Source organism: Molossus molossus, unplaced genomic scaffold (genome assembly GCF_014108415.1).
Source record: "Molossus molossus isolate mMolMol1 unplaced genomic scaffold, mMolMol1.p scaffold_m16_p_1, whole genome shotgun sequence".
NCBI lineage: Eukaryota > Metazoa > Chordata > Mammalia > Chiroptera > Molossidae > Molossus > Molossus molossus.
The window spans coordinates 5,316,708-5,332,806 of record NW_023425344.1 but is presented as its reverse complement, the minus strand read 5'-3'; the positions used below and the strand labels follow the sequence as shown (position 1 = coordinate 5,332,806).

The following is a 16,099-nucleotide window of genomic DNA, read 5'->3' as shown; positions in this document are numbered from 1 at the left end:
GGGAGACCCAGCGGAGTTTTCATGGGGCACCGAGGGGGAGCCTGTGCCCAGCAGGTGGACCCTCTCGCCTGGCCTTCCCAGAACCTGGCCCTGGAGACTCCTGAGCAGGGCGGAAGCCTCTTCCCAGGGCGACCGCAATGGCCTGAGGGTTTTGTGACTCAATTCTGTAAAATTGTGAGGAAAATCCTAGCGATGCCCATCGAGTCTCTTGGGAAAAGAAGCCAAGTGGGTGGCAGAGGCCCACATGTGGCCTGGGGCAGGGGGGCCCCTCTGAGCCTCAGTGCACCCACACATTCAATAAACACTGGTGGACACCTATTGTGTCCCGTCCCTGGGCAGCTTACCTCCTAGTGGGGGAGAGAGCTAATAAAGAAGTAATTACAGCCCTGGCCGGTTTGGCTCAGTGGTTAGAGTGTCGGCCTGTGGTCCAGAGAGACCCGGGTTCGGTTCCCGCTGAGGGCATGTACCTCGGTTGCAGTTTGTCCCCGGCCCTGGTTGGTCGTGCGGGTGGCAGCCACTCGATGTGTCCCTTTCACGTCGATGTTTCTCTCTCTCTCTCTCTTCCTCTCTCTCCCTCCCACTCTGTCTGAACAAAAAATGGAAAAATGTCCTCGGGTAAGGATAAAAAAAAAAAAAGTAATTAAGCCTGTGATGCTGGGGTCTGGCGTGTGTTTGAAGAGCCATGACACAAGGTAAATGCAGAGCTGAGGAGCCAGGGAACTTTCTGGGAGGGCGGCCGGGGAGCTGAGATGAAGGCGGGGGTGAGAAAGCAGGAGGTGCAGACATCTAGACAAATGTTATTCCCGGGAGAAGGAGCAGCATGCGCCAAGATCCTGGGGCAGGATATTGGAGGAATATCGTGCAGGCAGTGTAGCTGGAGCAGAGAGAGGGAGAGGGAGGGGGAGCTCAGAGAAGTAAGGGGCCACATGGCCAGCGGCCTTGGAGGACTGGTACGGACTTGGGCTTCGCTTCGTGGGACTGAGGGGGTCCTGGTGGGTTTTGAGAAGAGTGACAGGCTCCTTCCTTTGTTTGACAGGATGGTTCTGGCTTCCTTCTCGAGAATAGTCTTAAGGAGGACACAGGGAGAGGCAGGGAATCAGCTGAGAAGCTGTGGTAACAGTCCAGGCAGGAGGAGGCGGCTTGGACCAAAATGATAGCAGAAGAAGCAGTGACGAGGGCTCAGATTCAGAAAATATCTCAAGGTGGAGCCAACATGATTTCCTGGCAGATCAGATGGGGATGTGAGAGAGAAAGAGGGGCCGGGCCTGCCTCTAAGTTTCTGGGTGGCCTGGGCAGATGGAAGGACGGAGGTGCCATCGACCGAGCTGGGGCAGACCAGAGAGGGGGCCCGTTTAGTGGCTCCATTTGAGACTTGAAATATCAGACCCCGTTCAGCATGCAAGGGGAGATGTTGAGCACCAAGCTGGCTGTATCTCCTCTCATCTTCAAAACAATGTGTGGTTCGCATCACCGTGTAGGAATGGGGGGTTTCCAGTCAGTGGACCGAGGTTCTGGCTGAAGGGCGCATACTAAGTGTGGATGCGACGTGTAAACAGTGGGGCCGGGATTTGATTGCAGAGCCCACCCTCTCCTCCCCAACTGCCCACGGATCTTTGTGGACAGGCGGGAGGTACATGCCTTCAGAGCTGAGCTCCCCCAGGTATGAAACCTCTCCTACACCCAGAACCGCTCTGTGTATCCAAAGGGCGTATCTCCTTCCATCCTCCCAACCACCCTGTCAATACCATGATTATCCTCATTTTACAGCTACGGAAACGGAGGCCCAAAGAGCCTCGGAGTCTGTAAAAGGTGGGTCTGGGACGTGATCCCAAGATCAAGCTCTCAAGCCCTAGGTCATACTCCAAAAACACATGTCAAATCAAAGAATAGCATGGAAGTGACTAACATCAAGACATCGCTGCTTGCAAAGTATCATTTGAAGACAGCGTCACCTTATCTTTGAATGCACAGATGTTTATTGCATGAAGAAGTCGCAGCCCCAACAGCTGGAACCCATAAAGCTTTTCACGTCACAAACACGTACTGAGCAACTACACGAGCCAGGCACTGCGGGACACAGGGACTACAGGGGTGACGGGGGCGCCGCGAGGCTCAGGGTCAGTGCAGTTGGCAGGGTCATTGTAGTCCAAGCACTAGGTGCTATCATCAGGGCACATGAGCTAGAGGCACAGTCAACACTTGTCTTTTGTCCTGGTCTCTCTTATCGGCACAGGCTGAGTGCGAGTCCCGTCAGGGAGTGGTGTCTTCTGCATATTAGGAAAACGGATGTGTGCGCGCCGAGTCAGTGTTTCTCTTACGAATGGGGACTTCCACTTCCTTGCGATGTCACAGTCTCCTCCTGTGTACATCGGGGGAGGGAGAACGTGGTTAACGGCGGATAGGAGCTTGATAATGTTAGGTGGTGTTACACTTGGCTTTCATGACGTTCGTATGCCTACTTTTCTAAGACAAAGACAAAATAAAGACTGACGCCTTTTCCTCGCCACGGGGGCGCGAAGCTGCGTTGTTCCTGCCTCGTGCAAGACGTCTCGTGTCGACGCGCGCGCACGGCAGGCACCTGGCTACAGAGCGAGCATCACCCGAGCGCAGGGCTTTACCCAGGATGCCAGTTTAGGACTGGGGGACTGTAAAAAAAAGTCTGGCCCGGCCAGTGTGGCTCAGTGGTTGATCGACCCCTGCACCAAGAGGTCGCCAATTCGATTCCTGGCCAGGGCACATGCCCAGGTTGTGGGCCCAATCCCCAGTGAGGGGGCGTGCAGGAGGCAGCCAGTCGATGTTCTCTCTTATCAATGTTTCTATCTCTCTCTTCCTCTCCTTTCCTCTCTCTCTAAAATCAATAAAAAAAAACAAAAACAGCCCTGGCGGGTTTGGCTCAGCGGTTAGAGCGTCCGCCTGCGGTCCGGAGAGACCCGGGTTCGGTTCCCGCTAAGGGCACGTACCTCGGTTGCAGTTTGTCCCCGGCCCTGGTTGGTCGTGCGGGTGGCAGCCACTCGATGTGTCCCTTTCACATCGATGTTTCCCTAACTCTCTCTTCCTCTCTCTCCCTCCCACTCTGTCTGTACAAAAAATGGAAAAATGTCCTCGGATGAAGATTAAAAAAAAAAAAAAAAAAAACAGTCTGTTCAGCTCTGGCCAGTTTAGCTCAGCAGTTAGAGCATCAGCCTATGGACCAAAGAGTCGCGGGTTCGATTGCAGCCAAGGTCATGTACCTCAGTTGGGGTTCAGTCCCTGGCCCTGGTTGGGGTTGTACAGGAGGCAGCCAATCAGTGTGTCTCTCTCACACTGATGCTTCTCTCTCCCTTCCTCCCTCCACCCCTCCCTCCCTCCCTCCTTCCCACTCTACCTGAAGACAAATGCACAAGTAGCCTCGGGTGAGGATTTAAAAACAAACCCCAGTCTGTTCAGAGGTGATTTCAGGGCCAGTCTGCGATGACTGTCTGACGGTGTTTTCTCTGCCTGTCCACAGAAAAGCCTGGACACCTACTGCTTCCTGGTCTTCGCGGGAATCTGCTTCGCAGGAGCTCTGTATTTATATTTCGTCCTGCCTGAGACCAAAAACAGAACCTACGCGGAAATCAGCCAGGCGTTTGCCAGAAGGAACAAGGCACACCCACCAGTGGAGAAAACGGACTCGGCTGAAACTGATGACAAAAACACCGAGACGCCTGGGCCAGACCCCTCCTCCACGCTGGACAATGATGTCAAAAATGGGATTGTCTAAGCAGATGGCCTCGCCATTCCAGAAAACCAAAGATTCCCTTACACATTTCACAATATTAAGTATTTAAAAATAAACCTCTGCCCATCTACCACTGCATCCATCTGGGATTTATGCATGGTCGAACCCCCCAAACTCTTCTGGAAGCTGGAAGGAGCACCCCACGTGTCAGCAGACCCAGAGTTCTTCTATACAGACCATGGCCTGCCTTCTTCACGCCGCAGCCCGTGGTTCCAAAGGGAAGTTGGAAAATAGCCCCGAGACGCTTTCTCAAAGGAGCACAGTACAGTCTGCACGGGACTTGACGCACTGAGCACCCCTGACCGTGGTTGAAGTCCTGCTCCACCATGGTGTCCATGAGCTGGTTCTGAATCCCCAGAGAGCCTTTGGCTTCAGTCCTGGGTGCAGGTGTTCAGAATTCAGGTGAAGGCCTCTTCCTGCCTCCTAGTAAATGCCTGGTGCCCATTTTTGGCTCTGCCCTGTGGACCTCAGGCTCGGGGGAGCCTGGTACCAACCCTGCCGTCCGCTCCGCCTTTCTTCATCTCTGCCCCATGGGCGAGACCTCCGGCCCTGGGAGGTCTTCACCGGCTGAGTGGCAGAGAACAGAAAGAGGGTCAGTGTGCGGCAGACCCAGAGAGGCAGTTGTCAGGAGTGAATTTCCAGTGGGCGGGGCAGGCCCTGCAAATCGAACTCTTCAACAGGGAGGACACAAGCAACGCTCAGGATGACTCAAGCGGAACACAGGCTCGGTGGGAAAGGGCACCGTGGCCGATGAGTGACGTCTACCACACGTGGGCGTCATGTTTGCCAATCCCAGAAGCAACGTCTCTGAAAGAACGTGCATTGGCCAGGGCTCCCAGAGGAACAGAACTGTTCTCAGGCCCCCTCGGAGACCCCGAGGCTCGGCTCCAGCCCACCACCGTAAAGCGAGTGTCAAAATAAAATGAGTCACCCGAACTTTGGGGTTTCCTGGTGCGCATAAAAGTTAATTTCACACTCTACTGTAGTCTATCAAGTGTGCAATAGCATTATGTCTAAAATATGTACGTACCTTAATAAAAAATATTTATTGCTAAAAATGCTCGTCGTCCTCTGGGCCCTCAGCCAGTCGCCATCTTTTTGCTGGTGGAGGGTCTCACCTCGGTGTTGGTGGCTGTAACTGATCGGGGTGGGGGCTGCTGAAGGTGGGGGGCCCTGGCAGTTTCCTCAGACGAGCCAGGTTTGCCAGACCAACCCACTCTTCCCTTCATGCATGGCATCCCTGCAGCGGGCAATGCTGGTTGATAGCATTTTATCCACAGTCAGAATTCTTTCAACATTGCAGTCTTATCAACTACATTCATAAAATAGCCTAAATCCTTGGCTGTCGTGTCAACCATCGTCACCAGGAACGAGGGTGCCAGTAGACTTGCCACAAACCTCCGGTGCGTAAAAAATGCCTCTTTCTCGAGTTCACTAACCAGGGAGACTAGCCGGTGGGTGACGCGCATGCTGTCCCGACCCAGGCCAGCTTCCTTACCCTGCTCCTCGTGGCTGCCTCTGCTCACAGGCACCTCCAAGGACTCCCTTCCTCCTCTCCTCAGAACCCCACAGGCGCCGGCTTTCTGACCCCACTCCTTAACCCCTTTTAGTCTCTTTCTGGTACAAAGTAGGCACCAGAAAGAAACATTGTCTTTATTGGAAGGAAGAGCAAATGAAAGGATGTGGATACGGTGACAGGCACTCTGGCCACCCACCTTGGACCATGGAGTCGAAGGGCACCCCCATGAGTGCAGGGGAGCCAGCAGTAAGGGTCCTGGGTCTGGACGTGCTGGAGCAGAGAGGCCGGAACACCCTGACCTGCCTAGCAATGGCCTTTGCCTATGAGCGTCAAAACCTCTCTTATCTGGGGTTCCTCATACTCATGACCAACCCTAAACTCAATTCACCGGGTCGCGGTAGGAAAGAGCCCAAGGCAAATGAGAATATGGGAGCCAATCAGATTCTTTAGACACTTGGCCAGTTGTGTCTTTGGGGCCCAGGTGTGTCCAGTCAAGCAGCAGGGACCCAAGTTGGGGGATGACCTGGACAGCAGCTTTGCCTCGGAGCTGTCTGTGGTGCTGACCTGGGTTTTCTGCCTGACATTAATTTCCTTTCGAGTTTCCAACATACTTCCACAGATTTGCCGATGCTGCTGGAGAAAACGTGTGAAGTTAAATATTACTGGAGGCCTTTCATTCGTTCCTGTCCCTGCCCTACAGGACCTCAGAAACGTGGCCTGGCCCCCTGTCTGCAGAATAACCATGCTGATCTTCATCCCCACCTGTGAAGCACACCTGTCCATTAACCTCTTCCACTGGGACAACCGGCCCCCGCTGACCTGTGATGGACTGAAGCATTAACGGCCCTGCCGCATCGAGTCCAGACTTAGCCTCGCAACGGTCTTTGGTCACGGAGACATCAGAAAAGGAGACACAAGCAGAAGCTTGATGAACACTTGTGTTCTAGGGGTTTTCCTCTTGGATGCTAATGTCATGACGTAAGGGAGCCCAAGCCTCCTTGGGACAGAGAGACCAGAGAGAGAGGCTGAGCCCGGCTGCAGGGGACGACCAGCTGAGAGTAGCTGTGTGTGTGAGTCTATGAGAAAGCAGCAGAGCCACAAGAAGTAATGAAGCGTTGCTTTGAACTGCCATGTTTTGCCACGGTTTGTTCAATGGTGTGCTGATAGCTGGCACAGCCCATTGTTCTTTGCTGCATGTTCCGATCCAGGGAGTTGTGTGCCGCAGACAGGAACAGGATTAACACTCTGGGGTGGAGTCTGGTTCATGCATCCCGGGAACATCTGCTGAATACCTACGCTACACCTGTCCTGGGGGAGGGCGAGCCAAACACGGATGCAACCAATCTCTTCCTTCGAGAGGCTGAGATGTTTGGAAAGACAAACCACTGATCGTCAGCACAAGTGTGGCGGGCCCCCTGCCGTCCTCCTCCTTGGCACTCGGATAACTTCCGGTCACCGCTAAGACTGTGCTGGGGCACTGCTGCCTCGAGACCCCTCTCTGTGCCCCAGGATTGCCTGGGTTCTTTCCTTCTGATTCCCACAGGAGCTCTGTGCCCCTTTACTGAGGAGGTGTCCCTGTGTTGGAGCTGGGGTGATCTTTCTCCTTGAATGCCTTCCCTCCTAGACTCTGAGACTCTACGAGAAAATGACTGATTCATGTTCTCAGGGCTCCATGTTCCTGGCAAGTTCTCACGACATGTTTGCTCCACAAGTAAATGCCACGGTCAAGATCTGAGGAGGCTGTGATGGCCCCTGAGGAGAGGATGCCTAGGACGGCCGGGTGATGGGGATGGGCGCTGAGTGGTCACAGTTGAGCTGCAGCTCAGATTCGAGCTCACCTGAGGGGGGAGGGGCGTGGAGACACGGGTCAGTGGCGTGGAGTGGCACATTCAGAGAACAGCAAGTCGTCGATGTGGGTATGAGGCGGAGATCGGGAGACCGGGCTGCTCAGTGGTTTGGGTCTAGGCTGTGAAAAACCAGGGATGAGTGTGGCACCAACGCCCCTTCCTCAACGTGCCCGCCCCACACCCCCACCCACGGCTGCACATGGGACTCCCAGGAAACACCTGTTCTCCTACACTTCTAACTTGAGTAAATGACGGGACGCTGGGAGGTCCGCTCATCACGACCAGCGAGGCTTCTTCTCGGTTCGCTTCCGCTGAAAACTCCCGAGCCGGCTGCGAACCCTGAGGAGGAGGAGGAGGAGGGGAAGGGGAGGGGGAGGAGGGGGAGGAGGAGAAGGAGGAGGAGGAGGAGGGGAAGGGGGGAGGGGGAGTCGTCGTCCGCATTGGGGGACGGGCTCGGCAGCTGCTCACGGTTTCAGACGTTTCCGTAATTTACACGAAGATGTCAATGTGATTATCTTTCTCAGCATCACTTCCCCGGGCAAATTTGTACATTAAGTGGAGTAAATTTCCTCTCATCAAATCACAGCATTTGGAGATGGCAGTTTGTCTGACCAGGAACTAGAGCTCGGAAGTAATAAAGGTGAAGGAGGCTTGCCCAGCCGGTGTGGCTCAATGGCTGAGCGTCGACCCTGCACCAAGAGGTCGCCGGTTCGATTCCCGGTCAGGGCACATGTTCAGGTTGTGGGCCAGATCCCCAGTGGGGGGCATGCAGGAGGCGGCCAGTCGATGTTCTCTCTCATCGATGTTTCTCTCTCTCCCTCCCTCTCTCTAAAATCAGTAAAGAAAAAAAAACTTTTTAAGGCGCGGGCGGAGGCAGTGTTGCAGAGGCTGTGGGAAGCCAGACTCAGCAGCCGGGACCACGGGCCTCTCCGCCTCGAGCAGACACGACTCAGCTACGCGCTACTCGCCTCTTGGCAAACGGAGAGTGTGGCAGCCCATGTAGGATCTAGAGGCAGAACAGAACCCCTCACAGAAGGTATCCTCGCTGATGGGAGCAGATGCCTCAGAAGCAGGCTTCTAGTTTTATCCCATAAGTGAGAATAATGTTTCTGCCAGAACTGTTAGGCGTTTTCACACATATGATCCCCTCTGGGTCCCACAACAGGGCTGTAAGGTAGGTGCACACGCTCGTCATGTCCATTTCTCTTTCCTCTTGGCGTTCAGCACAGTTCTAATTAAATAGCCCGGGTTGGAGACCGGGCCACGGGATACGTCCCATTACCTGCGTGGTTTGTTGCACATAGTAAGTACTAAACAGAGAACTGCTGAGTGAACAAATTAATTGTGAGTAAGACCATTTTTTGAAAGCAGGGAATGACAGATAGAGGAACCGAGTTTAAAGATGTTAGAAATCACCAGGCCAGGGTAGTCTGGCTGAAACCTAATGGAACAGAACACACCCAGCAAAGGAGCGTGTATCGGTGAGTAGGCTTTCCGTGGCAGGGGACTAGATTCTCATTCATACTAGATTATGATTTTTTTTTTTTTAAATCCTCACTCGAGGACATTTTTCCATCTTTTTTTGTTCAGGTAGAGTGGGAGGGAGAGAGAGGAACAGTGAGAGAGAGAGAAACATCGACGTGAAAGGGACACATCGAGTGGCTGCCACCTGCACAACCGACCAGGGCCGGGGACAAACTGCAACCGAGGTACGCGCCCAAACCGAACCCGGGTCTCTCAGGACCGCAGGCCGACGCTCTAACCACTGAGCCAAACCGGCCAGGGCTAGATTATGATTTTTTTAAATATTTTTTTTATTGATTTTTAGAGAGAGAGGAAGGGAGAGAGAGATAGAAACATCAATGTGAGAAAGAAACATCTATTGGCTGCCTCCTGCATGCCCCCCACTGGGGATCGAGCCCGCAACCCAGGCATGTGCCCTGAGCGGGAATCGAACTGGGACCTCTCAGTCCATGGGACGGCGCCCAATTCACTGAGCCACACCGGCTGGGCCTAGCTTATAATTTTTTTAAAGGAAGTTTGCTTCTTGCTTAACTAGGAAGTCTAGTAAGACAACCAGCGTACGTCTTGGCTGGATTCAGGAGCTCAAATCATGTCCTTTACGATCTCACCTCTGTCTCTGCCATCTCTCGGTTCCGCTGGGCTTTCTCTGCTGGACTTTCCCCAGATGGCAGCCTCTGGTGGTACCGGCCTGGCACCTGCTCGGTTGACTGCCCATCGGGGGAAGTCTCTCTCTCAGTGTATTATCTATTGCTGTGGAACAAAGCACCCCCAAATGTAGTGGCTTAGAAGAAGGGCCATTTTTCAGTTTACAGTTCTGTAGGTGAGCAAACTAGGCGGGTCTTTGGGTACACACAGTGTTCTCTGGATTCCGTCCGGCATTGTGGTCAGGCGGTGTCCCCCGGAGGCCGACTGGCCTCACTGACATGCCAGGAGCCTCCCCCGGGATGGCTAGAACAGGGGGGGCAGGCGGGCCCCTCTCCACACGGTCTCTCTGCACGAAGTGTCTCCGTCTCAAGGAGGGTCCAGCTGGGACCTCACAGAGCAGCAGCGTTCAACCAGAGTGAGAACGAATCAGCAAAGCCCCTAGAGGCTGAGGCTGGGCACTCACACAGATCCTTCCCCTGATCCAACTGAGTCCCAGGAGCAGCCCAGATTCCAGGGGAGGGGAAGTAGATTCCACCTCTTGATGGGAGTCACATGGCAAAGGGGCCTGTGGGATGCGAGGGTTATTGTGGCCAGCTGTGTAGACAGTCTACCACCTGCTGTGTCCAGGTACCAACTTCACAAAACCTCTGATTCCCTGCTCGGGTCACATGGATCTTCCCAGGTTAGTCATGGTGGCCAGAGAGGATGAGTGGCTCATATGCTCCCCCCAGAAGTGGCAGGCAGGGGACACAAGTGGCAGGCAGGGGACAGTAGTGGCAGGCAGGGGACAGTAGTGGCAGGCAGCGGACACAAGTGGCAGGCACTAATTGATAACCCTTCCAGAGCCCTCTGGAATCAGGGAGGGAGTCCCCAGAGAACCAGAAGAGGATGCAGCAGTGTGTTCAGAAAACAAAACTGAACTGGCAGAGTCCAAGGCAGGCTCTGTCCATGGCAAGGGGGTGACGATCGGCTGTGCAAGTCCAACAGTGAAGCTCGGCGACCAAAGGGCCTCTCAAGGACAAAGATGCCCTGACCCCCAGGCTCAACCTGTCCAGTTGCTCCTGATTTTGGAAATGAATGCACAACTCTCAAAGCCAGATGCCAGAGATGACAAATATTAACACCAATGAACGCCTGCCCCTTTTTCTCATTCCTCAACGCCCCGGCGTCCTCCTCGTTATACTTCAGCTTCTGGAAAACTGGTCAAACCAATTCAAACCCTGGCTTTCCTTAATAATTCTATTTTGCATAGGAAAAGGTAGTAAATTATCATGCCCGGCTTATATATCAGTCTCTTGTGAGACCAGTAGGTGTGAGTCATCCCCCAGTCCAACTACGTCTCAGGTACTAAGATTTCATCTTTAACGTTAAACACCAAACCATGATGAATTTGCAAAAATCGTATCCTTGGAGGTGTCTCCTGAGGCCTCGCCTTGGAGGTGCCTGAGCCCACGCTGCGTCCTGGGTAGTTGTCTCCACTTTAACGCAGAGGAAACAAAGGCTTTAGCAAAGCAACTTGCCCAAGACCACAACTCTGGCTACAATAACCCGGAAAACGGCCCCTCACCAGTCATTAATTACTCTCCGTTTCTTCACAGGACACTGACTGTGGCCTGTGAAGTGCCCAGCAGGGTCTGGACACTGGGGATATGGTGGTGAAGAAGAGTTGCCAGCTGTCGTGAAGTTGACATTCAGGTGCAGGAGACAGAAAGTAATAATCAAATAAATAGGTCACACCCCCAATCCAAACAGCAATGAATGCAAGGCACGGAATTAGAACACACTGAGGTGCTGGGAAGCATTTGGGTTGGGACTTCAGATTGGGGGCCAGGGGGTGATCATGTAAGAATAGAATCAAACTGTCACTTGTGGGTCTCAGACGCCCACCTACAACATTGGTGGACTGAAGAGGTTACCTCTGGCGTGCCGTCCTGCAGAACTCTAGAACGTGGAGATGGGGAAGGACTTGGTTGAGTGGATAGGTTAGGTTGTATTGGTCAGGATCGGTTCAAACCATTCATACTGGCTGGATATCTATAATTTATTGAGCTGTGCTGGGTGTCAAAGATGAATTATCTCTCATCCTCATGATGACTCTGTCAGTGCAGGTGTAAGTCTCACCATGTAACCAATGAGAAAACTGGGGTTCAGTGCTTTATCCATTTATCCAAACTGAGGTTGAAATATTTATCCAAGAGAGGTGGGGTGAGGCAGGTCGTGGTGGGCCATGAAGGTCAGGCTGAAGGGCAGTTTGGAGAATGCTGGGCTGGCCACCTCTCCCTGGACCTTCCCCCTTCTTCCTCTTCTACCTAAATGACGCTGCTCCCTTCTCTCTAGCGCAGTATAGACAAGTGGCACGCCCCGTGGACTGTCTCCTCCACTGGTCAGCAGAGTGTTTCTGTTAACGAGGACAAGACATCTGGCTGCTCACAGCCAACCCCATCCCCTCCAATCCCCACTAACCAGGTGCTCCCCAACCTCTGAGCCCAGCACTGGTGTCCCCATGAATCAGCAATCAGGACAACTGCGCCTGGGGAGAGACCAGGATCGTGGGACATCATGCCCAGGACTTCCCGTCCACGCAACTGCCCCTCCAGGAAACTTAAGGCAGGGTTTTTGCCCATTTGCACCACATACGTAAGTTAGAAAAGTAGTGTGAAGGCTGGGATCTGCCTGAGATTTCCTAGTGGATGAATGATATAGTTTATATTTGAGCCAAAATACTCCAGAAACTCCTATTTACTCCTCAAACACAACAATTATTCATCCCATTTTATAGACAAGAAGACCAGAAAGAATTGGACAGATTGAAACCTAGAGGCAAAGGGTCTTGCCCAGATCAAATGGCAAGACAGTGCCAAGCCAGGGCCTTCTGGTTCCTGGGACCACACACCTGTCGCGGAGACGGGTGTGTCACTGCAGTCTGGACCCACCTGGGGAAGTTAATGGGGTCTGCCTGTTGACAAGGCCCTGTGGTCAGCACCTTTGGGAAATCTGAGTCAGCAAGATTGGAGAGCTCTTCTTTCTACCCATCCTCTGGGGGAGGTGACTGTGCTAATGACACTGTGACTCCTCCAGGAGGAGGCTCTGTCCCACCCTCCGTGTGGGCCTCCCAAAGCCTGGCTCAGGCTGCCCCTTGGCACCCTGGGAGGTGTGCCGGGCTCGGCTCCCCTGCCCAACATGGCATTTTCCAGTCTGTCAGCATCCACAGAACACACCTCTTTGAAATTCATTTCTTCTCATTTTGAATTTGAGTTTTTTTAAAAAGTATGTGCAAAAAAGATTTCTACCTAGACCTTTAACCTGTGAATCCCCTGTCTCTATTAAATATATGCACACATTCCCATTTTTCCACTGGAACAGCCATTTGAAAGATTTGGGCCCAGCCCCGGCCAAGTCGCTCAGTTGGTTAGAGCTTTTTCCCAATACACTAAGGTTGTGGGTTCGATCCCCAGTCAGGGCACATACAAGAGTCAACCAAGGAATACATAAGTGAGTGGAATAATAATTGACGTTTCTTTCTCTCCTTTCCTCTCTCTTTAAAATCAATCAATAATGTTTTCAAATCAAAGAACACCTTTCACTTAAAAAAAGAGAGGCCCAGCTGGTGTGGCTCAGTGATTGAGCATCGACGCATGCACCAAGAGGTCGCCGGTTGGATTACTGGTCAGGGCACATGCCCAGGTTGTGGGCCAAACCCCCAGTGGGGGCATTGCAGGAGGCAGCCAATCAATGTTCTCGCTCATCGATGTTTCTATCTCTTTGTAAAATCAATAACGAAAAAAAATTTTAAAAAGAAAAAAAAAGGCCCTGGCCGGTTTGGCTCAGCAGTTAGAGCATCGGCCCATGGACTGGAGAGTCCTGGGTTCGGTTCCTGCTAAGGGCACATACCTCGGTTGCAATTTGTCCCTGCCCAAGTTGGGGTCACGTGGGAGGCAACTAGTCAATGTGTCTCTCTCACATCGATGTTTCTCTCTTTTCCCTCTGGCTCTATATGAAGATTCTGAAGATAAATGCAAAAATGTCCTCGGGTGAGGATTAAAAAAAGAGAGAGAGAGAGGCTTGGTTGGGAAGCCCCTCTGTCGTGCTGAGCGTGTGCTCCCTGCAGCAGGAGGGGACCGCGCTTGGCCAGGCGGGCAGCCTCCTCCTCCGAGCAGCTCCAGGGGCAACGGAGGACCCCCAGCTCTGCAGCCCAAATGCAGGTCCTCGGCCAGCTGCCGGCGTCCTGCCTGCTCCTCCTCTGCTGATGTGATCACTGTCAAAATGCGCTCCTGAGTTAGAGGAAGGGTAACCATGACGACGCAGGCTAGTCAGCAGTCACGGGGCACTCGCTGATCCCTTGAGGCGGCCTCCCCACCTTGGGTGCCCCTTGCTCCTCGGCTGACTGCACTGGGACTGCCACACCCCCACCTCCTCGCGGCCCACCTCTGACTCCAGCTGCCGCGGGTGGACGGTCCCCAGGCACGCGGAGGGCTCCCACCTCAGGGGCTGTCTCCTCTCAGCTCTTCCACCTCGCTTCCTCGGACGCCCTGGAAGCTCAGCCCACAGCCCAGAAGTTCAGGGGAGTTCAAGCCGTGGGAACAACTCTCGGCGTTGGCGGTGAGCAGTGTTTTCTCTGAGGTACAACGCTGACATAAAGTCTGCACGGCCTTCCACAGTGTCTCCCGTGGGGGTGAACCCACAGTGCTAACTAGCTCATTACCACCCTGACCTGGTTTTCCCTCTGTCACGCTGTAGCTGTCCTTGATTAGCTACAGCTGTAAGAGAGCACACCAAGGTCTCATTTAGCTCACGAGTCTACCTCCCTTCTGGGCTCATCTCGGCTGGGTTTGCGCTGCCTCTGTGGTCAGGTGGTGGGCGGCCTCAACCACAGGCCAGGTGCTGGCTGGCTGGCTGCTGGAGCAATAGGGGTAACTGAGCCACGTGTCTTATTAATGTGGCAGAAGCAGGATTCCCACAAGCAGCAAGCAGGCAAAGCCCATTTGGCAAGTGCCTTCCAAGTGTCTGTGTCATGTTGGCTGATGTAGGAGCCTCGCAGCCCTTCGATCACAGGGAGTGTAGCTGACCGTATCAGTTTGCTGCAGCTGCTATAACGAAATACCATGGGCTGGCTGGCGTGAACCACAGAAATGTGTCGCCTTGCCGTTCTGGAGGCTGGAAGTCCCAGATCAAGGTGTTGGCAGGGTTGGCTCCTTCTGAGGCCCCTCTCCTTGGCCGGGGATGGCCATCTTCTCCCTGTGTTGCTGCAGGGTCTTCCCTCCGCTTGTGTCCGTCTCCAGCTTTTCTTAAGGACACCAGTCGTATCCGATTGGAATCCACCCTAATGGCCTCATTTTAACTTTATTGCCTCTGTGAAGACCTTATCTACAAATAAGGTCACATTCCGGGGTACTGGGGCTTAGGACTTCAGCACATGGGTTTGAGGGGACATGACTCAAGCCTGAGAGGCAGCAGGGAGGGGTCACTGAAGCTGCACTTGAAGGGTGGTCTACCTGAGACAGAACATGTCAAAGGTGTCACGGAGATTGGGCAGACATTATGTCTCTCCCTCCACTCTACCTGGCCCCCTTCCGCTGGCGTTTTCTGTCCATTTAAAGGAACAAGGCCCACATGAAAAACTCTGTCCCATGAAATATCAAAATGCGTCAGACCGAGAGCCAGGGAGCGTAGAAGCCCGTTCTTCAGCTCAGCGATGTGGGTGATGGGGAGAGGTCCGCAGACCCGGCGCTTACTCTCGCTGTGGTGTTATCGTAGCATCTGCCACGGGCCAGCTTCCTAGACGCTTCATCTCTAGTCATCACAGAGTAGATTCTCGTCTCCCCACCTTCCAGAAAGGACCGTTCAGGCTCCAAACACGAGGTAACGAGCCCAAATCACACGTGATGAGTGATTAAAGCCTGAGTTAGAACTGGAGACTCAGACGTCCACATCCTAGCCCTTTTCATAAACATCTGGCCAGCTGACCTCAACAATGAATCTACCTTCTTGACCCTCGAGTTTCCCATCTTAACATGAGACAGTTAGACTAGAAAATGCCTCAGGCCCCTGTGTCTCTGGGCTTTCTCGTCTCAGGATAAGAGTAACAAGACTGCTTTGCCTTCAGCAGGTTCCAACTCACCAGTTCATTCATTAAGTCTGATCAGCTCCCGCCCGAGCTCCAGTGACCTGACAGGGAGATTGACAAGCCTGGGGGAGGGAGCGGACGCCCTCTTTACATAATGATTCCCGCTAAGATTTGGTTATAAATAACCCATGAAGAAGATAAAATTGGGCTTCTCAGCAGGCCCTGATTGTGGTGAATGTTGGGATGCGTGGTTGTGACCATGACCGCCTGTGACCGTGCAGATGCTCTAGACTGGGAAGCGGCCACTTCTGTTCATCTGGGGTAGGTGCTTTCCATTGGGGGGTGTTTGGGCTGATGCTAACGCCAGCAGAGAGAACACAGCAAACATCAAGGTCACTTCTCAGAAGAGAAAAGACAAGTTTACTGAGCTACCCAAGAGATCTCCAGGGACTCTCCTCTGTGCCTGAGCCCTGGGACACTCTGGGGCACAGACCCACCCTGGCTAAAATCCCCCCAAAGGATCAGAGAGGGGATGGGACCAAAATAAATCTCATCCGCCCTCCCGTAAACCCAGCAGCTGGGTGATCCCACCTTTCATCCACTCATTCCACACACTTTCATTCAACCCCTGCGCAGGGCTGCCTTCTTCAATACCATGGCTGTGAAGGTTTGGGCACGTTTCACGCGGAATAGTGGCAGATGGGCAAGGGACCTCGAAAGAGTTGGGCGTGTGTCTGTGC

General features: G+C 53.4%; 1 protein-coding gene across 1 annotated transcript in view; it reads left to right on the top strand.

The window, feature by feature from the left end:
* Positions 1–3,742, top strand: part of SLC2A9 (solute carrier family 2 member 9) — a 121,973-nt gene extending 118,231 nt beyond the window's left edge. Inside the window, exon 13 of the mRNA XM_036278121.1 lies at positions 3,488–3,742. Within this exon, the coding sequence (XP_036134014.1) occupies positions 3,488–3,742 (255 nt within the window). The remainder of the gene's footprint in view (positions 1–3,487) is intronic.
* Positions 3,743–16,099: the final 12,357 nt, after the last annotated feature.